The sequence below is a fragment of the Curcuma longa genome, chromosome 1, assembly GCF_044706935.1.
Source record: "Curcuma longa cultivar G26 ecotype Majalengka, Jawa Barat chromosome 1, ITB_CL_G26_1.1, whole genome shotgun sequence".
In the NCBI taxonomy this organism is placed as follows: domain Eukaryota; kingdom Viridiplantae; phylum Streptophyta; class Magnoliopsida; order Zingiberales; family Zingiberaceae; genus Curcuma; species Curcuma longa.
The window spans coordinates 15,828,458-15,855,525 of NC_133861.1; the positions used below are offsets into that span (position 1 = coordinate 15,828,458).

Genomic DNA, 27,068 nt, shown 5'->3' on the forward strand with positions numbered 1-27,068 from the left:
AGCTGCCAACCAACCACAAAGATAACTAATTAAGACTTCAGAAATTAAAGTAAAATAATTTGATTTGGCTAAAATTACTTGTGCTTCAAGAAAAAATTAATCAAATTTGATGATAAAAAATTAATAAGAAGGATGTTTTCAGTCAATTTTTATTATCCAGGACATGTTTCGTTTTCCTGTCTCAATTATTATTAGCCGTTCGATTCACGATGGGCGGTCGATGCCATTAGGTTGCCACAATGTTCGACGCAACCCTCGTCTTTTGATATATTCGCCCGCCTCGGCCTCTCGGTTTCCACCCCCAAATAACGATAACTAGCGATTGCGTCCGTTGAACCGAAGAGGAATGCGACAGGAGGAAATCTAGGGTTTACGTTTACCTTCCCCCGTAATCGAGATCCATCCAAGCAGCTGAGAGACTACTCTCTTACTCGTCTGCGAGTGGCCGCGGGCGTTGCTCGGAGACATCGGACTGGGCCGACCTCGTGTGCTATCCATGAAGGTGCGTTGTGTTGAACTTGGATTTCCCTTCTCCTCATTATTGATAAAATTTTGGCGTTCTTTGATGCTCCAACTGATGTTAAGTGCATGATTTTTAGTGTAGTATGATATGGTGGTAGGGTTTTGGATTAGTTTCTTACATGAGCCAAGATAAATGTGTATCGATGGATGGTTGTGCGGAATCTTGTTTGAGTAACATGCTTTATGGTGGGATTTGTTGTTTTCTGTTCTCTTCCTTCGGAGGAGGCTTAGATTTGATTCAGAACTAATAGATTAACTCTGCTGCAGCATTGTCTTTTCATTTGGGAAGGTTCGCTAATATCTGCGCAAGATTGATGTCAGTTTCCCCTCCTTAATTCTGGTGTTCTTCTAGTTCATTTGTAGAAAAACATTGATTTCTGGAATAACGCTAGTTGTTTAAATCGTGTAGAAGCGTTGTTGGTGTTTGAAGAGATGTATGGCCAAGGTAACTATGCTCAATTTCGCCCCGCTCCTCCCAACCAGCCGGCGCCTCCTGTGCAGCCACCTGCTCCTGGACCTCCTCCTCGGGCAATCTATCATGCTCCTCCATTTCCCACACAGAGCCATCATTTTCCTCCCCGCCCACTCCCTCATCAAGTAGGACCATCAGCTCTTGCAGTTCCACTGCCTCAAAACATCCCCCCACCTGCACCAGTAAACATAGGGCACGCCTATGGGAATATCCTCCTCCATATCCACCACAACCCCCTACATACTCTCCATCTGTGCCAAGCCATGGTACTGCTCATGTTCCACCACCTCCTTCACAGGGTCAAGCATTGTACCAAATTCCACCACCACCTCCTCCATTTGCTAATATTCAGCACATACCCATTCCTCATTCTCAGCCTCCTAGTTATTTTCCAGTAAATGCTGCTCCGTTCTCATATTCTGGAAGTGTGGCTGGTGGACATGATGCCCAGCCACCTTCTCTTCCACCACCTCCCCTCCCCCGCCCCCTCCCCCATCTTCGCCTCCACCTGTTCCTCCGTCACCTCCTTCAGTGGCATTTCCAGTCGTGGATGATGTAGTTGTTTCCAGTGGTTCTACACTTCCTATACTACTTGGAGGAAGCTCCTTAGAAGGTGAAGCTATTGATGCTAGAGCTACATCTGGGAAGTCAACTGACAATTCATCTCTAGATCACACATTTCCTGTTGGCGAGCATATTAATGTTAGCAAGAAGATTCCTGGGGATGATGAATCATCTAGGAACCTTTTATCAACATCACCAAAGCCAATCAAAGAAGTAGCTCTCCAGCAATGTTCTGTATCATTAAATTCATCCAAAGAGGACTTACCTTTTGAAGCTATTACCGTTGACAATGAGCAAAGAAATAGTTCTCCAGCTTCATCAGACATGGATATGGAAGGTTTGAGATTAACTATTCCAGCATTTTATTTCAATATTGTTAACATTAGAAAATGCACAAAACTTTTGAAGTGAAATTATAGAAATTTTTTAAATAGAAATCCTAGTCTGTACTTTCCATCCTCTTTTTATCTGTTTTGTATTTTTTTTTAATTGCTACAATTCTTCAATTACACTTGTGGGATCCTGATTTTTGGTCTCAGGTGTAGTTAAAAGTGGATCCCAGATTGTTTTCCAAATTTGGATCCTTTATTGCTTTATCCTCATGTCCTTATGTTGATAAAAAGAAAACATCTAGATCCATACTCGTGTCAGACACTTGTACCAAGTCTGAGGAAAATTGTGGTGAGAAGCAAGGCCAATAAAAGTGAAGTTAGTCATCTCTTACGCAGTGATATATAACTAGTTAGTTCCTGTGTCTAATTGCTTTGCAGCTATTGCATGAGATTGATATGTGCTTGTTCCCTTGATGAATCTATTATTAAGGGTGTTGTTTCTACTTGTGTGTAGATAAAACTGGTTAAACAAATTATCAGAAGTCAGAATTTGTTGCATGTACACAAGTCACTGGATGTTGCTGCATCCTAAAATTAATATAAAAATTTGAGTTTCATAGTTTTACTAGTTCACTTTAATTATGGCTTATAGATGATGATGGTGGCCAACTAGAAAGTGTAACTGGTCACAACATATTGAAGAAGGAACCAGTTGGAGTACCAACAGAGGTAGCTGATGAAGGAGGCAGCAGATATGCTTCACAATCACTTCCTAATACAAAAGATAAGTTCACTTCCACAAATATCCCACAAAGTTCTTCAGAATACGCAGATGTCAGCCCAGTCAGATCGTCTCCTGGTGATGCTGAGTGTTCTGAAGGTGTGCATGTGCCAAATTTTGTTACACAAGCTATGCAAGGTACAAACCTGGTTAAAATTTCCTTGGTTGCTGGTGGTGTTACAGCTACAGAAGTTCCTGCAGTGTTCATTAAAGATAGAAGTCCCTTTCAACTTATACAAGGATATGCTTCAGATGATAGTGAAGAAAAAGATGGGGAAAATGAGATTGATGTTGGTTCTATGAGAGCTTCGTCTCTTGCAGACCTACCAAATATCCACACAGATAACAAAATTGAGTTGAAATTTGCATCACCAAGTATTTGTCAGAGAACTGTTGAAGAAAACTTGGATAGGGTGGAAAAAAATGTTGAACCTTCTATGGATTGTGATATCGTTGGAACTGATGCTGTGGATATTGACCAACTGGAAAAGCAGCAGCCCGAGGATGCAAGACAGGATTCTGATAAGCCAAAGCTAGATGAATTTGGAAGACTTGTAAGAGAAGGTGTCAGTGATAGTGATTCTGAAGACATGCAATATGATGACAGGCGTGGAACCAGGTGTGGGAGTTCAAGCCAGTGGTCTCCTCACGAAGGTAGGCACAGATGGAACCGCAGTCCTAGACGAAGGGACAGCAAGAACAATTCTCCACGGTAAAACAATTTAGATTTCTTATACATTATCAAACTTTTGTTTGGTTGATAGAGCTATGTATAAATACTCTAACTTTGCTGATGGAGCTTATCCATGACTTCTGAAAGCTTTGAGTCTTTTATTTCTATTTCAGCCATTCACTGGTGAAGTCTTTTAGACACGCTAATAAATTCTCAAGGAAGGATAAGGAGCAACGGCCTGAGTGTTTCAACTTTGTTCGAGGCAGATGTATTCATGGCGCATCTTGCCGTTTTCTCCATCCTGATTTCTCTCGCACTAAGACTATGCATAAAATTCACCGGGATCCTAGCCGACAATCTTCCACTTTCGAGGTGCATGGTCATGCTTCAGATCAAGAGAGAGATAATTCTGCATCGAAAAAGGATAGTCATGAGTTTGACAAGCTTCGGCAAGAGGGAACAGAGGAAATTTATACCAAACATGCTGAATCAAACATCAATACTACAAAATATGGAAATGATAAAAAGGATTCACCAGGTTCAGTGATACAAAGTGGACTATCAAAGGAAGTCCATGATGATGTTAAGCAAGAGGATACCAGTCAGGACTTCCTTAATAGAAGAGGTCTTCATTTGGGCACACAACAGGTGAGAAAATTGTCAGAAACATCTAATTTTAGTGGTGGAGACGGGGAAGAAACATTACTTGAATCTGGCAATTCTAAGCTGGTAAAAAATGTGGCATATCAGGCTTCACCTGCTGCTTTACTGGAACAAACTGAACAAGGTAATAGCTCGATTTTTCAAAATATTAATTTTTATTTATGATATTAATGGTCCTTTCAGCTGAATTTCATTTTCCTTTATTTCCTTTGTGGATCAGTTTTGCAAGGAAGCCCGGCAAATAAATCACATGAAAAGAAGGTTATGGGGAACCAAATCTCAGATGAATGTCTAAATGAGAAAGATGTTAAAGTTTCCAAATTCTCTGCCCCAGATAACTCTCAGTCGCAATCTTATATTCAGGAGCATACTCCCTTCGCTATCCCTACTGTTAACATGAGTCCACCATTGGCTTCACGGCAACATACACCAAGTCTGACAACAGCTACAGTCAATCAGTTGCAGCTTTCTGAATCAGATATGCTCCTTCCCGGTCAACATCAAATAGCCAGTGAGCAATATGCTCAAAATATTCATGCTCCAAATGTCATAAGCTCAAACTTTCATATGCCAACTATTTCTCGAGCTAATGAATTGACAATGAGAACTTCCATTTCCATAATGGAGCATCCTCAATTGCATCAACAAAATGTGTTTCCACCTAGAAATGACTTTGCTCATTCCTCATCGGTGCCTAATTTTGGATGGGAGTTTAGTCGTCCACAATCAATTGATCGTCCTTTATATCATACAGAATCATCTCATCTACCTCCAGTACACTTGGATAAATACAAGCATAATTTTCCCATGGGTGTTTCACAGGATCTACCATTCCGTGGTGAAGCCCAGTTTCTGGGCCAAGAAGGTTCTGAAATATTGAATGCACAGCAGAGAGAATATCACATCCGTCACAAGTCTTTTGTTCTTGGAGAGATTCAAATTCCATCATCAGGTCAAATACCTAGCTCATTTCCTCATGGAAGTTCTTTGCATCTTCATTCATTACCTTTGGATGGGGAATCCTTTCCTAATGCAAAGTCTGTGCCAGGGGATCTTTTGCAATCAAGGCTTCTTACCAAGCAAGAATATTCTTCTGTCAAGGATTTGCCTTATTCCAATCATCATAAATCCTTTGCTTGGCAACATGACAGAGGCAGTCGCTTTCCTTCAACTGTTAGCGGCCACAACTTGGTTGATCCATCTGTTCAGAAAGTTCGACCAGAAGACAATCTGCCATCTCAAATATCTGGCATCACCATGCCAAAAATGCCAATCTCAATGCACCACAACCCGTTTGCCTCAACTTTTGAACAGGGACCTGCAACTATAAGATTTGGCTATGGTGCTTCTGATATAGGGCCAAGATTAAAACCTTCACTACCAAATTTCAGATCGACAGAGGAACAGAGTTCACCCAATATTACTGGTTATGCTCTTGAAACTTCTGGAGTCCCACCTCAGTTTCCAAGGAGGTTTGTCAGGGAACCAACAGGAGATACCTTGTATGATCCACTATTTGATAGCATTGAACCTTCTCCTGGCACACTCAAGAAGTTAGTTCATGCTCAAAAGCAAGGGCAATCTTCTACTGATGTGGGTTCAGTTTTGAAATTCAGTAGCTTGTCCAAGGCTGAAGATGTTCCACACTACGAGGATAGAAGGGTTGGGGCTAGTGAACTTAAATCTGTAGTCGATGACTCCACTGAGGCAGCAACTGATGCTGAAGTGGGGGTTGTGGAGAATGATAGTCCTCAGCTGATTGATGGACAAGATTGGAGTCCTGACAATGCTGCTGAGCTGGCTAATACTGGTGCTGGGGAAATTGAGATTGATCAGGTTCATTCACCTGGCAAGAAAGTTAAGTCAAAGGAATTGAGATCAATGAAGCTTTTTAAGATTGCACTTGCAGAATTTGTCAAGGAAGTCTTGAAGCCATCATGGCGACAAGGTAATATGAGCAAAGAAGCATTCAAAACAATTGTAAAGAAGACTGTGGATAAAGTATCTAGATCAGTGCCAACCCGTCAGATTCCGAAAACACAGGCAAAGATCAACCAATATGTTGAATCATCCCAGAGAAAGTTGACCAAGCTGGTTATGGTATGCCTATATTGCATTCTTGAATTCAATTCAAATTTTCAGATCTTTGTAAATGATATTATTGTGTCTTCTTTTCTATGCAGGGCTATGTGGACAAGTATGTTAAGATGTAAATATTTACCGTTCCATTCCAAGTTCTCTCTATGAATCAGAGGATCTTTCTGCAGCAGGAATAAAATTGACCAATCCAACGAGGTTATTATGTTCCGTAAACTTTACATTGACCTGGCACTTGTGTGCTAAACATGTATGTTCACATATCTGCATTGTAACTTATCATGACTGTTTCCAGGCTGATTGGAATTTGATATTTTAGTCTGTAAATAGTGTGATACTGATTTAATTTGTTCTTTTGTAATGGTTTCTTCTTTTATATGGATTTTCCGGTAACAATATTAATGATAGAGCGGCTGAGACTAAATAGTAAAAAGAATCTGAATTTACAGGTGTGTTTACATAAAGATCTTTATGGCCTCAGTTAAGTGATTGAGGTGAGGAAGCAAATACTAATTTAGGTGAATGTGTGGTACGGTGCCACTGCTTTTCTCCACTCTTAATTACTATCTTTATCCATTCAATCAATGTATGTATTGCCACACTTTAGAATCTGTGATTGCCTTTTAGTATCGTAAATATCATTTTATTTTGAAATGTTGACCAGTATGAAATTGATCTTTGATTTGCATCCATTTAACTAATGGCTAGTAACTAAGAGATCTTTTGAGAAAATATTTAACATAAAAATTTACAGTAAGTAATTTAGAAATATTGTCCAGCAAGTAGTACAGAATTCATATACTAAAGTACTTTTGTATATGGATTAGATAATTCATTTTATAAAATATTAGTATATCTTAACTTAATAATAAGTACATTAACCCCTTAAGTATTTACAAAATGTTTTATGAAACAACTTTACCACCGCTTGAGTCATAGAATTATCAATAATTAATCACATTGATGTAGAAATCCATTTTTTTTATGTAAAGTAATTTTTTAAGACGGTTCAATATATCAGATATATAAAACCAAAAATGTTCTCTGTATATAATTCATAAAGTTAAGATAAATAGACCATGCTAAGAATCTGTGCAATGTAAATTGTCGAGACACCAGCACTTGTAGCTTGAAACTGACATCGCAAGGAGTTCATCAGAAGACATCTTTTTCAGTTCCACGAGCAATCTCAAATCGAAAGGATTGCCTCTTCTTTTGCAAAAAATACTACTGCAGTCATTTGGCACCAGCAACGGTGTACTCCGGTGCAATTGTGCACGCATTCTTTTGTATAGCCTCATCGCAGCGACACAATCTTCATAGGGGTCATGAATGCCCGTTTGAATTTCATATCTGTTAAAATCAAGAGTTCAGTCAACAAACTGCATGCACACTGAACTACAGCTAGAAACTGATTAATTTAATTGATTTCCACTAATTCGAGATGGAACCATGAGACATTCAGAAGTGAAATGTGCTGAATCTTTACCTCGACAAAGAACCAGTCAGGCCCATGCATTTTTCAAGGAAAAAAAAGTGCCATTAATCATGTTAAATGACATAAAAGTACTGGATTGCAGGATGAGAAGCCTCAGCCTTTACTACTGCTGGTGGGTTTTCTATAGAACGGAGTGTGTTGCTTAAACTGGTGGGTACAACTTACAGCAAGTCTATCTTTATGAAACAAAGGCTTGTCTACTTGAGAAGAATGAGAGGAAAGAAAATTTGGAGAACAGAAAAGTAGTTATTTTGTTGTCATTTCTCTCAAATTAAGTAAGCACAAAAGCCAAAGTTCATAGTTATTCCTTACGAAAAAGAATATGAAAAAGTTTACTTTCCCTAGATATGTCTTTGTGAGGTACTTCAATGAGTGACTGACCAAATTTGTTCTCATTAATGGGCGGTACTTCGCTGTATCCCTGTATATAGAACAATGAGACTACTATCAGAGATATATCAAAAGAAGAAGAAAGTAATTCCTGTGGTAGAAGCCACAATACTTCTAACGAACCATGGTGCTAGTATTCAGCAAGAGTTTCACCTTATTAAGTGATCAGGGTAGTAAATTCTTAGACAATTTAGATCATGTTCTAAGTCGTGGCCCACAAGAATCCTAGCTTTTCCACCACCAAGCCGAGCTTTCCAACTGGGTTCTCCATTGTAGAGTATCTCCTCAATTTTATTACTAACATCTAACAAAGGTGAAGCACCTACCAAATGTTCTTCTGATATACCCGTCAACTCGTACCTTAAGAGCATCATTTATAGTCTTAGCAAGTGAAAGTAGTTGATGCATGCAAAATAATACCTTAGTTCTCATGGATACTGGATTGGATACCTGTAGTCATTCACAGGAATGATAGGCTGCACAAAAGAATGAAAAATCACATTCTCATCTTCATTGATTATGCAAACCCGTGCACAAAGATCAAGCGAACCATCACTCCCACCTCCGACCATCTCACAGTCCATAGCAACCACTTCGTTGTCGTGGTTACCAGAACTTAGACCTGAGCTGAGCAGACTTTCAGGAAGAAAACAATTGTCCATGATTGGCATGCTCATAGGTCCCTCAAGTAAATGAGACACATGGCCAGCTTTTAGTCAGATATCCAGAAGAATTATACCAAAAATGTACCGCAGCAAACGTACTTACAGGAGCAGTAGCAGGAGCCATGAGACACAGATCCATATGTTTAGTTAGTTCATCAGGGCTATCAAAGATGTTTAGGCAAAGCTTGCAGCCTTTAGCTCCAAAAATATCTGCACAATTACCTTTTGGCAGTGGACCTGAACAGTTATTGCAAGAGAAACGCATACTAAGTTCTGCAGGGAACCTAAATGAAAATAGTAAAAAGTGTGGTTGTGCGAATAACTATAATTACAATCTATTTGCAGAGAACTAAGGTACACAGTGCAGGTTCATGCTCCATGAATAACAACCTATAAAACCCAATAAAATTTTGAACATGCAAAAACATAATATCCATATGTTTCTACTCCTAATCTAATACCTGTAAGATGTTCCCTAACAGATTCTAATGATTTGCAATGTTTTTTGCATAAAGGGCACTTTGGATCATGAGCCGAGTGGCAGGAAATCTTCATATGCTCAATAAGGTGTTCCTTTTTCTTGTATTGCTTGTAACATGCAGAGCATTTGTGCCTGTTTAACAATATATTTAACTTCAGAAACCTAACATTCACAACTTGCTCCAAGGCTTTTATTATCAGGGAAATGAAAATTTTCAAAAACCAATTAATTTATCTATTACGTACACAGAAACAAAAACATGATAAAAGAAAACAGTGAAATCCAAGAAAAGCTTACGATCCCCTTGTGACACAATCATATAGATACAATACTAAGTAGGAAATAACATGGGGTACAATAAGGTAAGCTGCTTTCATCACTAGAATAAATAATATTTACTATGCCGAGCAGTATTGAGCTGTGGCAAGAAATGATGCTTGGTTGGGTGTGAAGATACTTAGAAAAACTCAACTATACAAATCCAGTTTCATTTGTAACAGGGGCCCTAATGGAGATCTATGGAACTGGAGATTTATGAAGACAAAAACCATTAGAACCTAAGTTCCAAAGAATCATACAGTTTGCTTATGTGATCTTATCTTATAATTACACATCAAAACAACCAATGCTAAAGCCATATATCCCAGGTAACTATGTTCATTTTTTCTGTTGTTATTTAGATGAATAAGAGATAACAGGCGATAGGTTTTTTTAAAAAATCATCTACTGCTCATGGTAGTTGGAAAGGAGATACGGATTTGGAGTAAAGGAATTTTCTTCTCATCCACCCATTTTCAATCTGTCCTCTAACCCAACAAGAAATGGTTGTGTTTTTGTCTTCTACACTACACAAACCAAACAAGATAAATAAGGGTTTTCCCTTTCCCTTCTCTTTCCTAATCTCTCTTATCAAAGATAGCTGAATAACACACTTATCTGTTGCAGCCAACTTTACCAATAATGCTCCTCCCAAATCCAAATGTGAAAAATCGCTCCATGTTTGTAGAATAGAATCAACAGAAGCGCTATCATTTCCCAAATAAAGAATTATTACAAAATATTCTCACCCTATTCGAGTAGTGCTTCGATTTACCGACCAGAATATTAACCTAGTTCGAGGCAACGAAAAATTAAAAACCAACAGAAGCACCAAGTATTTCCGAAACGAAGAACTGATCCTTCAGGGAAAAAAAAAAGAAATAAGAGGGAAGATCATAAGACAAAAATAAAGTATCCAATCAGTGTAAAAAAATGGAAAACAACCGAGGAAGAAACAATGGAGCCATGGCCGCACCATAGAGAAGAGAGCAGAGAATTGCGAAAATTAGAGAGACCTTTGCGTCGGAGGTGGCAGAGAATCCATCTCGGAGATGGCGGTGGTCGACGAAGCAGGTGCGGCGACGACGGCGTTGTTTGACAGATGGAGGCCAAGTCGGCGTGACTTCTATTCTTTTATTTAAAAACAAAAAATCACAAATTTCAATTGGAACCGTTCGATTTAAATCTCCATCGCAATCCAAAAGTATCGCCAGCAGTTTATTGAGGAAAATTCTTAAATTAATTTGATTTATCGATAAAAAAAAAGTTTCGGATCAGGTCGGAGCTTCTCAGAAATCCGACCCGAAAGGTCTTCGTACTTTACCCTAATTATCGCCTCGTCTGTTCCAACTTCCCCTTTCGGGAGAGATTGTTGGTGATCGGCGATAGCGATCGTTGACAGGCGGTCGTCGCCGCTCGACTACTTCCGTTGGCGTATCTTCTTTTCTCGTCGTAAGAGGATTTTCTTGCTCGTTCCTTTTTTCCCAGTATATGCTTTTCTTCTTGCATAGCGCGTGCTTGTTGATTATTTTCTCATCTGAGAGTTTGCAAAGTTTGTTACTGTGCTTGCTGTTGGATGGTGCTGCTATGGTTGCAGAAAGTACAGATGAGTTTGGATAGACAAGTATTTGTGGTAAATCCAACCAGCGGTGATGTAATCTCTACATGAGTTTCCTGTGGGTCAATCTGCATGGCTTTAAACTTAACCTAGAACATGTCATTGGTAAAGAAGCATTCTAAATGACTGCATATGCTAACTAATTACGCCCTATGGAAAAAACCAACAAGTTCTATTCAGATGGAAAGACCAATTACGCCCTATGGAAAAAGTAGGATTAGCGATCTGTTGGTGCAGCAGGATTTAGTTAGAACCTTATTGAGTGTAGTAGGCTAGCTAACTAATCAAACTGTACCAAGAAGATCTAGCAGAAATTGAAACAACATGTGCCAATACAATCAGATTTTACATTGTTTACAATGATGATAATTATGTAGTTGATCTAGATTTTTGTGAAGAAACTTTGGGTGAGTTGAAAAGGCTTTAACCTAACCAACAAGTTTTACTTGGCAAAGCGCTCTTCACATCGCAGATACAAGTTAATGGCAATCTTATGAAATCTTTAATGAAGAGTATATATCATCATTGCTTACTTCCTTTTTCTTGGATTCACAAAGATACTGTCAAAACAATGGCACTCAAGTTTCTATACGTAGCTAGGTGATAAGCAACCAAAAGAAAGTGATTATGGTGAGAATATCTGTGATCCTAGAGACAAATCCATTTATTAGGGCAGGAAAACAAAATGGTAGAACTTAAAAGGGGAAAATCAAGATCCAAGACTCCATTGTTGAACAATGTGTAAGGCAATAGATACAAGTGTATGCCATTAACAAGTGTATGCAAAACAATGTTCTGTTTACCTTGCATGATGATATAAAAGACATCCTCATATATGCTACTCATTTGCCTAACGATGTTGTGTGCTGGAAAACTAGTAAAAGAGAATTAGAAAAATATTTCTTAAACCTACCAGTTTTTAGTGGGCATGATACTAAGCTGGACTATACTATTATATCTAATGGACGAAGAATCACAGGATACTTTTTTGAATTATATTAAAAAATCATCAGTTTTTCTCTGACATGTAAAAAGCCATTTTGATAGCTGGAGGGATACAAGGATTGAAGGTGAGAGAACTAGTGTTCTATGTTGTTTCCCAATAGTTTGTTTACATGTATTGGAAGATACTAAATAACAGAAATTTCATATATTGGAGCCATGAATTGCATGCACTATGAAGTCATGACTTTATTCGATAGAAATTTCATTTCCTTCTAAGTTTTGCAGGAATTCAGGATATATCAGAAATAAAATTCAGATCAACTCAAGTGTGAGCCATACTTGTAATAAAACACTTCTGAAGATTCAGCTCTCATGTTCATGAACCAACTAGGTCACTACTTTTAGTGATTAGGATGTAGATGTGAGGTTAAAATGTGTCTAGAGAACTCAAATGTAGCAAGTATCTGTTTGCTATAGTTTGAAAAGTTGATCTATTTTTTACTTTGCAGGTCAAATTCCTAATTTGATGCTCCATCTCTGCTCAGCATTACAAAATAGGATTGGATTAAAAGCAAGTTGCAATGACAAAAGATTTGATATTTCGTGAAGTTTTGAAAGCTGTTTTCCCTTTACTTGATGGTGAAGACTTGATTTCTTGCATGCTAGTATGTCGACTATGGAGAGAGATTGCTAGAGATGACTACTTTTGGAAGTCTGTTTGTGCCAGAAGATGGCCTTCCATTTGCAAAAGTCGTCCTCCATCGATAAGCTACCACAAGTTTTTCGTGACATTTTCCAGACCCCAACCTCCTCAGCCCCTTCCCCCAGCAAGGCTTTCTTTCAATGATTTGGTATTCTATATTGATCTATGGTCCGAGCAAAGTGTGATATTCTCTGAAGCTGTCTCAGGTAATGTCCTCCTGAAAGGAATAAAGAGCCCACCTCCAGGGATACCTGACACTCTCAAGCTTCATTTGGACAGCAATGACTACAAGATGATCATGCAGGTCGAGCCAAGGTTTTCCCTGTCACTGGGCCGGATGATTAGTGTCTCTGTGCTTGTGAGTCGCAAAGACACAGATCAAATCGCACAAATTGTAAACCAATCCCACTTCGGATATGTCGATGGCAATGCATTTCGTGCGCTAGCTTATGACTACTTGCATTTTTCACCAGGGCATCCGTTCATTTCAGGAATCAGGGCATGGGTGTCCTTGTTGTTCATGGCCAACAATGCTCTCAGAATCAACGATGTGTTTGGGATCGAGATAGACTTCTGTGATGCTGCAAGCTCCGAGAATGAAGTCCTGTGGCTTCTCGACATGCTCGATTGGAAATAAGCGTATCAATTACATTCTTTGCTGTATTTTAAATAACTATAACCATCAATCTGGATTTGAGGAATGTAAGAAGGAGATGACCGTCAATGTAATATAATAGCAACACTGTAAGCAAAACCTGCCATTTATAAATTGTTCTATGTTGTAAATCAGGTCATTTTAATTAATTTAAGTAAATTATATCTACATGCATGTTAACCTTCTGCCAAAGTTCATCTGTTGACGGTAAATCATCAATTTTATGCATCTCATGTTTTTTGTTTTCTCGCATAGATCCAGATTTGTCATGTTCGTTCATTTTTATTCATATTATATTTTGGTTTAGGGAATGGAATTCAAAGAGAATAGAGTAGTTACTCTTGAAAGAATTGAATTAATAGAGAATTAGATAGAAATGTATATAGTTAAACTGGATAATTCTTGTTTGTTTAAAAATGTATTACTTAGAGAATTCAACAAAATAGAAATAGATAGAACAGCAATAATAGATATTACTTAGGAATGAAAATCAGAAAAAACATAGCTACGAAAGAAAATTTGAAATTGAAATTTACAATCTTTTCTTGCCAGAGATCTCAGATCATCATATAGCGTCTAAAATACCCAAGGATGAGAATTATTCAACAAGTATAGATTTACTTTCTAACTGTTTCTCATGAGTTTCAATTGGGCAGCTTCATTCTTCTCAAGGAAATATATGCCAAGAATCTATAAGCAAACACCATGCCGATCATCACTGCAACCTCTTTAATGCCATTGTCCAGTTTCTCGATATCGAAAGAGGGTGGCAAACGATCATATTGAACCTTTAGGAGGAGTCGATACGAGTAATAGTTAAACGACAGATAGCGGAGCCATGAGATGAATGCAGGAACTCTCTGCCAAAAGACAAGCATCTGAATATTAGCATTTTGCCTAACATTAATTACCTCAGTTGAAGACTAAACCCCAGCTATTAATTATTATGTTCCTACTTTATTTAATGTGTTGTGACAAATAACCTTTGTTTTAGCACTCCTGAAGTTTCATAATCTTGTGATTAGGATTAATATGGTTTGTTAGCCTAAAACATAATGTCAGAAAGCTGTAAGAGTGCTCACCTTGACAAAAAATCCTCCAGCCAGCATGAACGTCATTACTGTCACAGAAGCTAGAGTAGTTGCCTTCTTGATGTTCATTATTGAAGCACCAATAGCCAACCCTAGTCCCTGATTTGCCAGATATCAGATCAAATTCAGCTTGCATGGATTAACTAGCATTTGATAAAACTTGACAAATATCTGAGATTCTGTACTGAAACAAACCTGAGCAGCAATAATGGTGAGAAATACAACAAGCATGCTGAGAAAGAAGTGTTCAGTGGTAAGTCTTAGTCCTGCCATGAAATAGACAATCAGCAAAAACAGTACAGGTAGGAAGAGATCGAGTGGCAGATCGCTCGTTGTCCTGGCCATGAAGTATGCACTCAGGCTGTACATGTCTTCTGCCCTTTCTTTGTTCAGCATTGCTCTTTCTTGTGGAAATGTGAAGATTGCTGTGAAAACAGGGAAGAAACCCCAGAATACAGATATGAAGAACAGCAAGCCTGCCTGAAACATTTCATTCAGACTGGAAACTGTCATTTTTGAATTGATAAATGAAAGAACAATATGTTCTCAGAAGTATGTTCTTTACCTGATCCTCTAAACCCCTCGGAGTTGTGTTGTTATTGGAGTGCCACCAAAGTAAGCCGAGAACTATTGCAATTGCAAGAACTTGAGTGATCCTCATCCAACTCAAATAATCATGTCTCCTTTCTTTCAATCCTCTCCAGAAAAGAATGGAGTATTGCTGCCACCAGCTTGTTCCCCATTCCCTTTTGGGCGATGAAACTGGGGCCTTCAGATCTTCGCTTATCGGAAGCGGAGCCAGGATCTTCTTCTTCTTCTTCTCAGCAACTCTTGTCCCATAAGCCTCCACCAGGTACTGTTCCATTATTTGACCCAATGATTAGTTTCTGGCAAGACTATATTTACTTAGTGCAGAATCAAAGAAACTTCTACCTCGAGCACATCCTCTGTTGATAGCTTGCCATCTCGCGTGTTGCTTTCCGATTCTTTCGACTGCAATTTGTCCTCCAATTCTGAAGGTACTGTGACGTCGTTCATGTTTCCATTTGCAAGCTCCAATAGGAACTCTGCTGGGTTCATTGCAATCAGAGGCGAGCATCCGATAGATGCAAAGTAAGACATAGCTTTTGATACTCTCCCAAAGTAGAGCAAGCTACCCTTTCCGAGCAGGATCAGCTTGTTAAACCTGTAAAAGAGTCTGCTAGACGGTTGATGGATCGTCGTCACCACGGTTTTGCCAGACTGCAGCAAGTTCAAGTTGAGTGTTCTTTGCTTGTTTTTCAGTTGATTACATTACCAACACTTGATGTTTTTATAGTATTCAATTACAGCTTATAGCAGATATACCACCTACAAGATTATACCTCAGCTATCTCAGTCAGCACTTGAACTATTCGTAATGCTGTTGTTGAATCAAGGCCTGATGTGGGCTCATCAAGGAACAACAAGGATGGATTAACAAGGATCTCATTCCCAATGCACACTCTCTTCCTCTCACCACCTGAAACTCCTCTGATGAAGGAACCTCCAACAATGGTATCTTGACATCTGCATCGATATCAAATTTCAGAATAAGAATGAAAAGATCCCAACATGAAAGGAAAGGAAAAACAAATTTTGGGTGACAATCAACTCGAGTTTTTTTTTTTTTGTTGGTTTAAAATCATAGTAAAAAAAACCTCTCAAGCCCAAGCTCAGTGATGATATTCAAGGCCCTCTCTTCCTTTTGTCGCCTACTCATGGTCCTTGGGAGTCGAAGAAGAGCAGCATAAGTTAATGTTTCTTTTACCGTGAGATGCGCAAATAGAACATCATCTTGTGTCACGAACCCGATCCTGCAGAAAATTAATATCATTGCGTAAGATCTGACATCATACAAAAAGAGGAACTGATAGAAACTTCAATCTTTACCTGCCCTTTAAGGACTTGGAATATGGTTCCTCATTGTAAGTGATCGATCCTTGAATGATATTTCCTGTGGTTCTTCCACCAAGGAGGGTCAGCAGAGAAGTTTTCCCACTTCCAGAAGGCCCCATTAGAGCCAGGAGTTCTCCAGGTCCCGCAGAACCTGTAATTCCTTGAAGAATATCTCTCTCAGTGCTAGTTGTTATTCTTTTGAGGATTACCTTATATCTAACATCTGTAAACTGCAAAAAAAAAAAAAAAATGGCAAGTAAACAACACGAATCTGCTCCATTTCCAACCTCCATATTCGCAAGTCCATAAAGTATTTGATTGAGCATTACCTTCAGATATATGGGATAAATTGGCTCTAACATCATTCTTTTCCTAGATTTTCCAGTCTCTATGTCAATCCCTGCAAAGCAATCATTCAACACATGTAGCATAAAAAGTAGGCTCTCTCCTAACGAATGACACCATAGAATTTTCTTACCATCGCCACTTAAATATCTGGCATCAGAGGCAATGTCTTCAGGAAGTGCAGTGAAGCCGGTGAATGAGAAGGAGAAGCCCAAACTTGCACTGGAGGCTCGACTCAGGCTTGCTCCACCGCTGACCTCTTCGGCGTCCATCTTGATTTGCCCACTCATCGTCCTTCTGAGGTGGTAGGCCGCCTTCTTCCCCGGCGAAGAGCCTACCAACTTCTTCCCAAAGCTCGACCTTCTCGACAAGCTTGGGCCACCATGGCCGTCTACAATTGGCGCAGTCTCAGCTGATGCTGCGGGGCTCAGACTTTGTGGCCTCGAGATCGGCGCCAAGTCCAGCGACTTGGCCCTGCTGATTCCGGCGTCTGCTGAATCCATCCTCAGGCAACTCAACACATCTGTAATGGAGTCTGTGACTCAGTAAGGCTTTATATAGATAAATGAACATGAGCATCCCTTCCACGAAAGGATGCATGCAGGCAACTGACACAAGTGCATGCGGATGTTGGCTGCCACTTTGATCACTCGAGTGAGTGATCGAGCTAGAGTTGTTTTCAGTGCATTGGTGATGATACTATTCATGATGATGCTGTCGCATTATCAGCAGTGAGTTGGCCAGAGAATTGAGTGCCTATTCCCTTTCATGCATATTAAATCGGACAAGGAAATCTCTCTGCCAACCAAGGTTTCACAAGATAATACTTCAGAAGATTCCTTCTACTTCCTCAAATTCCCTCTAGTTAGATTGCACTATTTTGCATGATAAATTAGTTTCTAGACACCAAGATGATGTGGATCTTTCAGTAAATTTACTGAAAAATTACTGAAACCTCCACCTAAAACAAATTACAGTCATATGCGTGCTGCATGGAAGAACAGTTTACTAAAAAGGCAGAAGAAGAAAACTATATAAGAGCAAGAAATCGATTTTAACAATTTAAATGCAAACCAAATGCGTTAAATGAGAACTTTCTGCATGTCTCATGGAAAAGAGAGAAGGCCAAGCAGGCGTTTAAAGAAAAATAATTTTGGTACCTGAGAACTGAAAATATTTGTGGCGATGAGGAAGAGAAATGGAAATCCTGATAAATGCCTGCCTGCCAACCAAGTTCTTCATTGCCTTTATACAGATGTCACCTGCATCCAAATTTCATAATGTCGTGTGATGGAGGGAATTGGAGATCCTAAGTGACACAAATACCCTCAATTATTTGAGTTTCGCTGGTTAAAATAAATAACATTTTGTAATTTAAACATATTCAGTTCACCTATTTTGTCCAAGCTCTGTTTTATTCTTCATGAATTATTGCTCAAAGTAGAACTTCCAAAATCCTAGAAATTTGGTTCATTTAGCATCTTAGCTTCAGTAGCTACGACTTCCTCAGCGACTCTTTAATTGTTAGAAAGGTCGGACCAAGGAAACAATCATACTTCCTCAGCGACTCTTTAATTGTTAGAAAGGTCGGAAAGGAAACAATCATACCATTAATTATCACTTTCTTTGATACTGACAACAAGATTTTGATGTAGTGAAAATTCCAAATGATGAATAAATGCCCACCAGCACTAAGTGTAAGTTTGAGGAGGACTTGCGACATGACTTGTCTAATTTCACTGATCGATAGCTCCCATGGAAGTTCGTGGGAGCTCTACATACGTACGTGGTGAGGGACCAAGGGCCATGGCACTGTCTTTGGCTGTCTGTCCATCTCTTACCAAGTAGGCTTTCCCACACTCAAGTCGGGCCTCTAGTCGTTTGGTGGGAATTGGGAAGAAGAAAGATCTCCTCGAAGGCCGAGTCACTAGAGGAGGATAATAAGTCAGAAGGATGAAGTGAATTCGAAAGCAATAGAAAACATAGCAAACCTCAAGAGTATCATCAAAGACTACAACTTTTTTTTGTTTTTTTTAAGTGGATCGATATCAAAATAGTGAGAACTTTCAAAGCCGGTGCTGCCCTTGAACAAGTGCGTGGCTGCAAATGCTGAAGTGGGCAGCACACCAACCTCTGCTCATTTTCCATTCGCGTAACCACCAGCACCAAGCCACCAATTGTGAAGGCACATGTAGCACACAGATTAATCAGGTAGTGAAATAAGAAATCATTTAGTACCAGAAGAATAAATAAGAGTCTCAAAATTCTAATCTTAATAGAGAAAAATATTCTAAAGATCAGAGTTTGAAAGAGAGACATGAGAATGAAAAGGTTATTGTAGTTTGCCCCTTGAAATCAAGCCACATGGCGGATTCATTTAAGCAAAAGAATAATAACAACAACAACAACAAGGATTTAAATGAGATATTGAAAGCAATCTAAGAGTCATAACTGTGCAGCAAAAAGAACTTTTCCATTGTTGATCGCAACCAGAGCTTGTGGCTGCCAAGTGTCCTGCATAGTGATTTTTGTACGCGAAAGGGTTGTATTCAATAAGCACTATAATGTCACAAGAAAATTCTCCAAACAGAGCAATAAATATAACTTAAATACAGAAAAATTAACACTTCTGATCAAGATTAACCACCCACTAAAGGATTCTCTGGGATTGGGAGGAAGTGATCCATATTCATTTTGACAATTTACATGCTGAGGTCAATCTCTAGATGCTCGTGTGGTGCAGAAAAAGTTGGAAATTTTCCTTGAATTCTTGCAAGATGCCACTGACTCCTCGCATGAGAAGACTTGTGCAAAAGCAGCAGTAAACCGGCGTTGTTGGCAGATAGCCCAAAACTATGCCTGAACATAATTAAAAGTCGACTATCTTCAGTATCCTTAATATGAGATCACCAAAGTTCGGAGATAAGGAAATGAAATCTTACCTGATTCGAGTAGGTTTCTTCCTCTTAAACACAAATGACATGACGCTCTGCATGATAGAGAGCAAATAATCAAAGGAATGCAATAAAAGGTAGTGTGTGATACAGTCTATCAAGCAAATATCAATCACTCTATAAATGAACAAACTCAATGGCCTTATTGACGATGCTACATTAAAATGAGTTCGAGTAAACACACAAATGACTTAATTTTCTAAAGGGAACACTTATAAGCAAATGGCAGTTACTAAAAAGATTTGCATATTTAGGTACATAATCTTGCATCCATAGTCAGTGAATTCAAAACCTATGCACGGTTACATAAATGGAATTTGATGATGACATTAACCAAACGATAATACAAAAACAATATAATCTATGGAATATAATAAAAGACAAAAAAAAAAAAGAAGCCAGTGTGCAGTTTTCAAATCACAATGGTAGCTAAAGAATTAATAAATAAGATTTAAAATATATGTAAAAATTCAAAACAAAAACAAAAGAAGAAACAGTCTTCGCTACACAAGTGTTTATCTTAACGATGATAATTGAGTATCAGCACAAAGAATCAGTAGTGTGATTGCAGACATGATAAGAGTTTGCATTGGGTAAGATAAGATATCAGTTCTCTCATCCAAGTGAATTGTTCCAAGGTCTCTTCTTATTTTGATGATTCTTTGTATTTTGAATTAACTATACATAAATTAGATTGATCATCATATATATATTAGATCAGTCTAGAAAAACCAATAGAAAATTAAGGTAATTCCTCTCTGTATATGCATAGCCAGGCAAATGCAAGGTAGCGAAGTGCATATGCGAATGCAGCTGCATAAGTGGCGAGATGAAATCCTTTGTATAACAATGGGTTCATCATCACTCAGAAGCACATTCTAACCATTCAAGTTAAATTTCCAAAGCTACAAATAATTTTTATCAGTAAACTAATTTTGCTGGTGTTTTATTTTTCCATTGTCATTTTTTTGCTGGTGTCTCGTTTTCCATTGTTTTTTATTTCTTATGTCTCTTCTAGAATAGTGGTATGTCGTATACTTAATGATGTTCGTGCATTAAGTTTAAGTTTGATATCATGTATTGCTTTTCGAACATCTAACGACATCAGAAATGTGCTTCAAAAGAATCAAAGATGGAAAACCTTTTAATAAAATAAAGAATTCCAAAGTTGCATAGTTAATAAAGCAATGATAACAAAAAATCAAAATGAAGAACCTTACCTTAAAAGCTAGCATGATTGAGAACCTTCTGATAAATGATTGGTTCTTGACACTCTTCTTCTCAGGAACCACGTCCTCACAAAACTGTTGAACAATTTCTTGAAGCAAGACTGCCTGTGCCTTATCAGCACCCATAGAAATCAAGGACTTTCGTATCGACTCCCTATCAACCTCAAGGGAGTCCAGTCTCTTGCAAAGCCTCCTTATTTCTACCTGAGCATCACTACCATACATGTCCATGTTTTGAACACCCCTTGGCGAGTTCTCATGTTCCTCGGTTGCCACACGCATAGTGTCCACTGTACAAATTTTATCAGTCATGTCATACCTTCCTTCGCCATCAAATGCATGGCCCCTGGCAATTGGGAACTCCTTAACAAATTCCAGGCTCGAAGCGCAGCTATCGAGAGACAACTTCCTAACATGCATCCCCTGGGGAGGTGAATGTCCCGCTACCACTCTTTTCTCTGTTACCTTACCCAAATGATCTCTTCTTGGCTTCCGTTCAACCCCGCAGAAGCTCTCCTCAAACTTAAGCAGCTGCTCGCTGGGATCATCGCACTTCTCAAGATCAACCGGAACATCCTCGTCAGGCGTGTTGCACAGTAAGGGAGGGTACACGTAGCATGAGAAATCAGCGTTAGTGTCGTGATAAGTGACAGTGTCTGGTGTCATCGGGTCGGTAAGAGGGACAACGGGAATACTCATGCCGTAGCTGAGGAGACCATGGCGGTGGGCCTGAAGTTGGCAGGAGAGGGAATTGATGGTCTGCTCCTGCTCGAAGATGAGGTCCTCGAGGGCGGAGATCTCCCTCCGGTAGTGAGCCATCTTCTCCTCGGTCAAGCGCTTGAACTGCCGCACCTCCATCAGGGCCTCCGACTTCTCGCGCTGGAGCCGGATGATCATCGACATGGCCTCTGTCGCTGCCGAGGCTGCGGCGCTCCTCTCCTCCTCGAGTTCAGCGCCAAGCAACTGGACGGACTTCTGCTGGGCGACAAGGGCCTCACGGAGGACCGCCGCCTCCTCCTCAATCTCCACCCGAGCAAACTCTTTGTTCATGGCGGAGGGCTCAGCGACTACCATCTTCCGCTTGGGAGAGCGGAGAGACAAATTGCCGCAACAGGGGCAGGAACACGCCCAAGTACCGGAAGCGGCCATTCGATGATCCATGGACGCCAAGATGGCAATCGAATGGAAGCAGACAGCCGGCCCCTACGGCATGGTGCCGGTGTGTGTTCACCGGCGACAATGAGGGAATTGACGACGGCAGAAAGCAATGGCAAACGATCTCTTTGAGGATTTAAATCGAAATGGGAGCGAGGGAGGGAGCGAACAGTGGAGTTAGCAGAGCTCAAAGTTCAAACTTTTTTCAAAACCCTAGATATTTTGAGTTTTTGCGACAAGAACACGAACGGGCAAAGCAAGATAGATCTCGACGGAACCTTTATGGTAAAATCAGACAGGAAACACGAAACCTATGGACTAATGATCATGAAACGATTCGAATGCCGGCTTCCACTGCGTAATTGGCGTAGATATCGTATATCGTGTCTGCTACGAGACCGATGATCCTCTGCAAAAGACACTTCAGATGGGATGGAGGCGCGGCTGCCGCTTGATACGCTCGTTATAACTTAAAAATACCTCTGCAATAAATGCTATAATAAGTATTTTTTTTTTAAATATCCTCATTACAAAACATCCGTCTCAAGCATCTCAAATCTAGGACAACATCTGTCTCAAGCATTTGAAATCTGAGAACCTTATTCCACTTCAGTTTCGCAGCAAGATAAAATAGGACATTTATGATGAATATCCAATGCAATCTCTAATTTTTCTTCACTGGCTCGGTCGTAAGGCCAAAGCCATAAGGGAAGAGAGGGTCATAATGTGGATCGCCAAAGTTCATCGGCAGTTGCTTCACAGATTTGAACCATGTCCGGGGAAGTTTGCCTGAGAAGCCATAGTCGCCAAAGAGCACGTCTGCAACACCTTGGCCTTCTGTGCCAGGAAGCCATGCAGCCACCAGAGCATCCATCGTGCCAATGTATGGCTCGATCACCAGCGGTCGCCCAGAGATTAGAACGACGACGCATTTGACATTGCTGCACACGTTATGAATCACACTCGGACCAGGGGAAGGAATGGTAAGGTTTAGATTGTCTCCGAAGGTTTCAGCATATGGCAGCTCTCCGACCACCACAATTGCATAGGAGAACTGGCTGTACTTCACGAAACCTGGCTCAGGGTTCTCGGAATAGACCACCGAGGTGCTCGGATCAACAGTCGACCTGATAGCATTAAGAATCGTCGTTCCTGCAAGTGATGTGTGATCGTTTAAACAATGAATTGATGCTCGAATATCCAATGAAATTCAGATTGGAAAGCCGATTAAACAGATCTATCCTTTTTACCATCTGTAATATTGTTTCCACCCTGCCCTTGCCAAGTAAGTGTCCACCCTCCACACTGATAACCCAAATTGTCAGCGTGGGCACCTGCGACAAGGACTTTCTTCGCCTTCTTCGGAAAAGGCAGCAGCGGGTCATTGGCAGACTTGCCATTTTTCAGGAGCACAAGTGATTTCCTCACAGCTTCCCTGGCTAGATTGCGGTGTTCCTGGTTGAAGCAAAGAGAATCATCTACGTTACGGAGGAACACAAGTACTATGACATCAAACTGAAGGATGAAAGTTAAGGGAGTTGGTTACCTGTTTGCCGAGCTGATCTGCTAAACTGGGATCAGCATATGGGTTCTCAAACAAGCCCATGGTGAACTTGACTCGAAGAATCCTATGCACAGCATCATCTATTCGACTAATGGGTATAAAATTATTCTGGACCAGGTAGGTCAGATCAGTAATGAATTCTGTATAGGTATATGGAATCATAATCTGCCAGGAAGACAAAGCCAAAATATAAGAGAGAATAAATCTGGAGATGTTAGAAAATTTGTGATTCTGAATAAACTATATAAGTACTGCAATAACTTTGTGATTCAATTACCTTAAGAACATGGGCTGTGATGATAAGTTTAACACGACTGCATGATCTATTATGTATAGTCTCCAGCACATGAAGGTCAGAGACCTTGTGCAGATGAAAGAAGGATGGCACATTATGTTTGTCCAGGTTTTTTTTAATGTTCTCTCGTATTGGAAAGTTTGTGTGGTTTAGACACAAGTCATTTTGTCATATGACTATATGTTTCTAGTACAGATTGATTCCCAGGGCACACAAGGTGTTCAATGAATTTGCTTCAACCAATGAGAGGTGAATTTATTGAGTATTGGTCTACAAAGGGGAGAATTGAGAAGCCAAGAAAGGCGTCCTATCTATTCAGTTGGTTGTTTGGACCTAGAGGAGGTAACTCATTGGTGTTGATACCGATTGGCCGTGTCAAAGTAGCCTCAACCCGAACAAGTGATATCCGGGCTGATTCAACAGCAACAAGAATAGTTCATAGTGATCAATAAAACAGGAGGAAAAAAGTAGTTTCAAAAACATATGCAGTTTTTTTTTTGTAGTTAAACAAAGGTAAGTAAGGATATTTGAAAAGTTATCAGCACTAACCATGTCGATACCAGCAAGGATTCCAGTCACAATTGAGTAGGTGTAATTTGCATGAGGTGGGGTAGTTATCCTGTCAATACCTTGCCAATCTGAGATTACAAATCCCTGTTAAATTAAGAAGAAACTTCCATAAGTATAACTAAACATATAAATACTTAGTAATCTTCAAGCAAGCATCCTAAAGATCAGCAAAATGGTAAAACATCAGGCATTTGGTTGTCATTCACCAACCCTGAAACGGAGAGTGTTTTTAAGAAAGTCAGTGATCAGAAAATGGTTGGCATGCATCTTCACTCCGTTCCAACTTGAGTAGGAAACCATCACGGTGGATACACCTTTGGAGACAGCACTGTAGTAAGGAGGCATGTGGATGCTAAGAAGTCCATGTTGACTGATAATGGTGTTATTTTCATTGATTCCTAGGTATGTTCCACCGTCGCCAACATAATGCTTAGCACAGGCAGCAACATTTCTCCTGCAGATGCACAAGTTGTTCCTTATTAAAGTTTTGCAATAATGATCTAATTGACTTCAACATATAGAGGGAGGTAAAAAAAAATGCAGCCAAATCATTGGGCTTCTGATGAAATATTTGACCTATTATGTTGCAATGAACAGAATATCTTACTTTCCAGCAACAAAAGGAGTTCCTCGAGAATTTGGTGGCATATCTCCCTGCAAGCCAGGGATGATCTCAGTCATTGCTTGAACAACCTTTGGATCTTCGCTGTAGCTTTCATAACACCGTCCCCATCTAGGATCTCTACAAACCTGTACATGCAAGTCCATAAAAAAGAGTTTATCAGAACACTTGAAATTAAATATAAGGAAGCATGTTGCAACATGATCATATCTCGAAGCAGGATATAATGTAGATTCGGTATCATTACCGCCACACATGGACCAAATACATATGGAATTCCAGTTGCTCTGACTTCAAGAGCAGTAGCTGCACCAATTCTCTTCACTAGTGCTGGATCCCTGGTTCACACAGATATGATATACGGTCTGAGAAATAGCAACTAATTTTTTTTCCCATTGGATCTAGCATAGAACAAGCAATTTGGAGATAAAGTTCAATTTATAAATTTCTTGAGTGCAATAAGCCACCAAAGAACAGAAAGAAAAAAGAATGATATTAGAAGTGAACTGCCATTCAAGTAACAAATTGTTGTGATATGAATTCACTCGCCTAGTCGCTCCCAGTCCAACATTATGTGGAAACACAGTGGCTCTGTAGACATTGTTGTGACCATGGACAGCATCAATACCATAAATTATTGGGATCCCCAAACGAGTAGAGAGAGCAACCCTTTGGAATCCATTGACCATATTCACCCATGTTTCAACAGAAGCTTGAGGTGAAGGCACACTACCTCCCCCACTCAAAACACTACCTGTACCAAATATTTAACATACTACAATTTAATCTTTCAATCTTGTAATTTGTTATAGAGCATTCAATAGAAGCAAACATTTATACCTATGAAGTAGGTCTTTAAGGCACTAGGATTAGCCGTTGCATTTTCTCTCTCAATCTGTGACATCTGACCAATTTTCTCAGCGAGAGTCATTCGACCAAGTAAATCCCGGATTCGAACATTCAATGGTTGCTTAGGGTCCTTGTACTTCATATACTCTGCTACGACAACCATCCCCCAGCATGTTAATGTCAAAATAATGAACAGAAGGCTTTGCAGTATCTTCATCTTCATTTGATGCCTTAATGCTCCACCAATTGCTTATTCCTGAAAGAGAGAATGCTTAAGAAAGAACATTTTTTTCTCTAAAGAATTTCAATCCTTCCAAATATCTACAAGAAAACCTTCCTGAACAAAACCAAGAAGTTTACTAATAGTGTTCTAATCTTACAGTAGCAATTGGAGCAAACTGGACGAAAATTTGAAGTGCCAAGAAAATATGATGCATATCTTACATACTAAATGGATGGTACAAGAGGGTTAGAAGAAGTCCAATGTGAGGACAAAATATGAGTTGCTTTGCAATTCAAATTTCATAATCAAAGATAGAGATAATAGAATTTTTATTTTATTTTAAAATGTGTTGGTGTGCTTGGTTTGAGGAAAAATTGATAGAGCATGTACGTGTTCAAGAACCAAAAAAATCCACTCTTTCTGAGGAAAAATTGGGTGACAGAAAGCAACTTCTGGTTGGTAAAATGCATTGTAACGTATCCAACTTAATAGATAATTTATAATCTATATGATGAGATATTTAGATTTCCAGAGAAACCGATAACAAAGAAAAAGTGTCTTTTCTGACCTTTATCTCTCTGAAGTTTTGCCAAAGATCGGGATCAACTTAAGTAGATAAGTATAAGAACAACAACAGCAAGTCAAAGCTGATAAGAAGTATGTAGTGTTTGAGCACAAATATTTTGCTTAAATTGTTGAAATGAAACACAAACCACAAACTTATAACAGACCTAACTCATGAGAAGAAAAGTTCAAAGAATGCGATGAAATAAAACCACAAGCCGACGTTTAGGCTGTCGGCTTGGCCAAATGCAGAAAAAAAATAATTTTCAAAGGCCAAATGTAAGATGTAATCCCTGATTACAACTTCTCAACC

At 39.4% G+C, this 27,068-nt stretch overlaps 6 protein-coding genes across 9 annotated transcripts; 2 read left to right on the forward strand and 4 right to left on the reverse strand.

Moving 5' to 3' along the window:
• The first annotated feature begins 317 nt into the window (after window positions 1-317).
• LOC141838107 (uncharacterized) lies at window positions 318-6,500 on the forward strand. Its single transcript, XM_074725512.1, is given in 10 exon segments — window positions 318-502; window positions 790-838; window positions 932-1,201; window positions 1,204-1,463; window positions 1,466-1,895; window positions 2,543-2,770; window positions 2,855-3,383; window positions 3,518-4,131; window positions 4,228-6,107; window positions 6,191-6,500. Coding segments are annotated over 8 exon segments (4,218 nt in total). The 5' UTR covers window positions 318-502; window positions 790-838; window positions 932-954; the 3' UTR covers window positions 6,221-6,500.
• Window positions 6,501-7,153: 653 nt separating this feature from the next.
• On the reverse strand, window positions 7,154-10,548 carry LOC141838288 (uncharacterized). Its single transcript, XM_074725726.1, has 7 exons — window positions 10,473-10,548; window positions 9,119-9,270; window positions 8,761-8,894; window positions 8,443-8,675; window positions 8,146-8,352; window positions 7,944-8,023; window positions 7,154-7,458 (listed from the first exon to the last, which is right to left on the reverse strand). Exons 1-7 carry the CDS (start codon window positions 10,499-10,501, stop codon window positions 7,187-7,189), a joined length of 1,107 nt encoding a protein of 368 aa, XP_074581827.1. The 5' UTR covers window positions 10,502-10,548; the 3' UTR covers window positions 7,154-7,186.
• Window positions 10,549-10,819: 271 nt separating this feature from the next.
• On the forward strand, window positions 10,820-13,545 carry LOC141838223 (F-box protein At5g39250-like). Of its 3 annotated transcripts, none has more exons than XM_074725643.1 (3): window positions 10,826-10,908; window positions 12,297-12,347; window positions 12,529-13,545. In XM_074725643.1, the coding sequence occupies exon 3, from the start codon at window positions 12,601-12,603 to the stop codon at window positions 13,357-13,359; it is 759 nt and encodes a 252-aa protein (XP_074581744.1). In that variant the 5' UTR covers window positions 10,826-10,908; window positions 12,297-12,347; window positions 12,529-12,600; the 3' UTR covers window positions 13,360-13,545. The 3 variants fall into 3 exon arrangements, with proteins under 3 accessions (XP_074581736.1, XP_074581744.1, XP_074581754.1); XM_074725653.1 differs by having other exon boundaries at window positions 12,305-12,347; XM_074725635.1 differs by lacking the exon at window positions 12,297-12,347 and having other exon boundaries at window positions 10,820-10,908.
• A 296-nt stretch (window positions 13,546-13,841) lies between these two features.
• LOC141838147 (ABC transporter G family member 22-like) lies at window positions 13,842-17,935 on the reverse strand. 2 transcript variants are annotated; one of them, XM_074725552.1, is made up of 11 exons: window positions 17,891-17,935; window positions 16,864-17,253; window positions 16,715-16,785; window positions 16,380-16,615; window positions 16,148-16,303; window positions 15,833-16,016; window positions 15,402-15,710; window positions 15,034-15,324; window positions 14,664-14,948; window positions 14,460-14,567; window positions 13,842-14,237 (listed from the first exon to the last, which is right to left on the reverse strand). In XM_074725552.1, exons 2-11 carry the CDS (start codon window positions 17,231-17,233, stop codon window positions 14,022-14,024), a joined length of 2,226 nt encoding a protein of 741 aa, XP_074581653.1. In that variant the 5' UTR covers window positions 17,234-17,253; window positions 17,891-17,935; the 3' UTR covers window positions 13,842-14,021. The 2 variants fall into 2 exon arrangements, with proteins under 2 accessions (XP_074581653.1, XP_074581659.1); XM_074725558.1 differs by having other exon boundaries at window positions 16,864-17,265; window positions 17,891-17,933.
• A 1,497-nt stretch (window positions 17,936-19,432) lies between these two features.
• Window positions 19,433-22,074, reverse strand: LOC141838180 (myosin-binding protein 7-like). Its single transcript, XM_074725593.1, has 3 exons — window positions 20,905-22,074; window positions 19,673-19,719; window positions 19,433-19,589 (listed from the first exon to the last, which is right to left on the reverse strand). Exons 1-3 carry the CDS (start codon window positions 22,072-22,074, stop codon window positions 19,433-19,435), a joined length of 1,374 nt encoding a protein of 457 aa, XP_074581694.1.
• Window positions 22,075-22,596: 522 nt separating this feature from the next.
• On the reverse strand, window positions 22,597-26,887 carry LOC141838162 (uncharacterized). The gene is made up of 10 exons (XM_074725569.1): window positions 26,760-26,887; window positions 25,960-26,224; window positions 25,669-25,873; window positions 25,367-25,457; window positions 25,105-25,247; window positions 24,708-24,951; window positions 24,477-24,581; window positions 23,615-23,797; window positions 23,319-23,523; window positions 22,597-23,220 (listed from the first exon to the last, which is right to left on the reverse strand). The coding sequence occupies exons 2-10, from the start codon at window positions 26,189-26,191 to the stop codon at window positions 22,733-22,735; spliced, it is 1,896 nt and encodes a 631-aa protein (XP_074581670.1). The 5' UTR covers window positions 26,192-26,224; window positions 26,760-26,887; the 3' UTR covers window positions 22,597-22,732.
• Between the last annotated feature and the right edge of the window lie 181 nt (window positions 26,888-27,068).

Coding starts and splice junctions, on each gene's coding strand:
- LOC141838223 (XM_074725635.1), top strand. CDS start 12,601: ATGACAAAAGATTTGATATTTCGTGAAGTTTTGAAAGCTGTTTTCCCT.
- LOC141838288 (XM_074725726.1), bottom strand. CDS start 10,501: ATGGATTCTCTGCCACCTCCGACGCAAAG. Junction 8,676..8,760: donor TGGCTCCTGCTACTGCTCCT/GTAAGTACGTTT, acceptor CATTTACTTGAG/GGACCTATGAGCATGCCAAT. Junction 8,353..8,442: donor ATTCCTGTGAATGACTACAG/GTATCCAATCCA, acceptor GATGCTCTTAAG/GTACGAGTTGACGGGTATAT.
- LOC141838180 (XM_074725593.1), bottom strand. CDS start 22,074: ATGGATCATCGAATGGCCGCTTCCGGTACTTGGGCGTGTTCCTGCCCC. Junction 19,720..20,904: donor CAATCATGCTAGCTTTTAAG/GTAAGGTTCTTC, acceptor TCTATCATGCAG/AGCGTCATGTCATTTGTGTT. Junction 19,590..19,672: donor AAGAAACCTACTCGAATCAG/GTAAGATTTCAT, acceptor AATTATGTTCAG/GCATAGTTTTGGGCTATCTG.
- LOC141838147 (XM_074725552.1), bottom strand. CDS start 17,233: ATGGATTCAGCAGACGCCGGAATCAGCAGGGCCAAGTCGCTGGACTTG. Junction 16,786..16,863: donor CAGATATTTAAGTGGCGATG/GTAAGAAAATTC, acceptor ATTGCTTTGCAG/GGATTGACATAGAGACTGGA. Junction 16,616..16,714: donor TTTATCCCATATATCTGAAG/GTAATGCTCAAT, acceptor TTTTTTTTGCAG/TTTACAGATGTTAGATATAA.
- LOC141838162 (XM_074725569.1), bottom strand. CDS start 26,191: ATGAAGATGAAGATACTGCAAAGCCTTCTGTTCATTATTTTGACATTA. Junction 25,874..25,959: donor CTTAAAGACCTACTTCATAG/GTATAAATGTTT, acceptor TATTTGGTACAG/GTAGTGTTTTGAGTGGGGGA. Junction 23,798..24,476: donor TCCTTGCTGGTATCGACATG/GTTAGTGCTGAT, acceptor TCTTCCTGGCAG/ATTATGATTCCATATACCTA.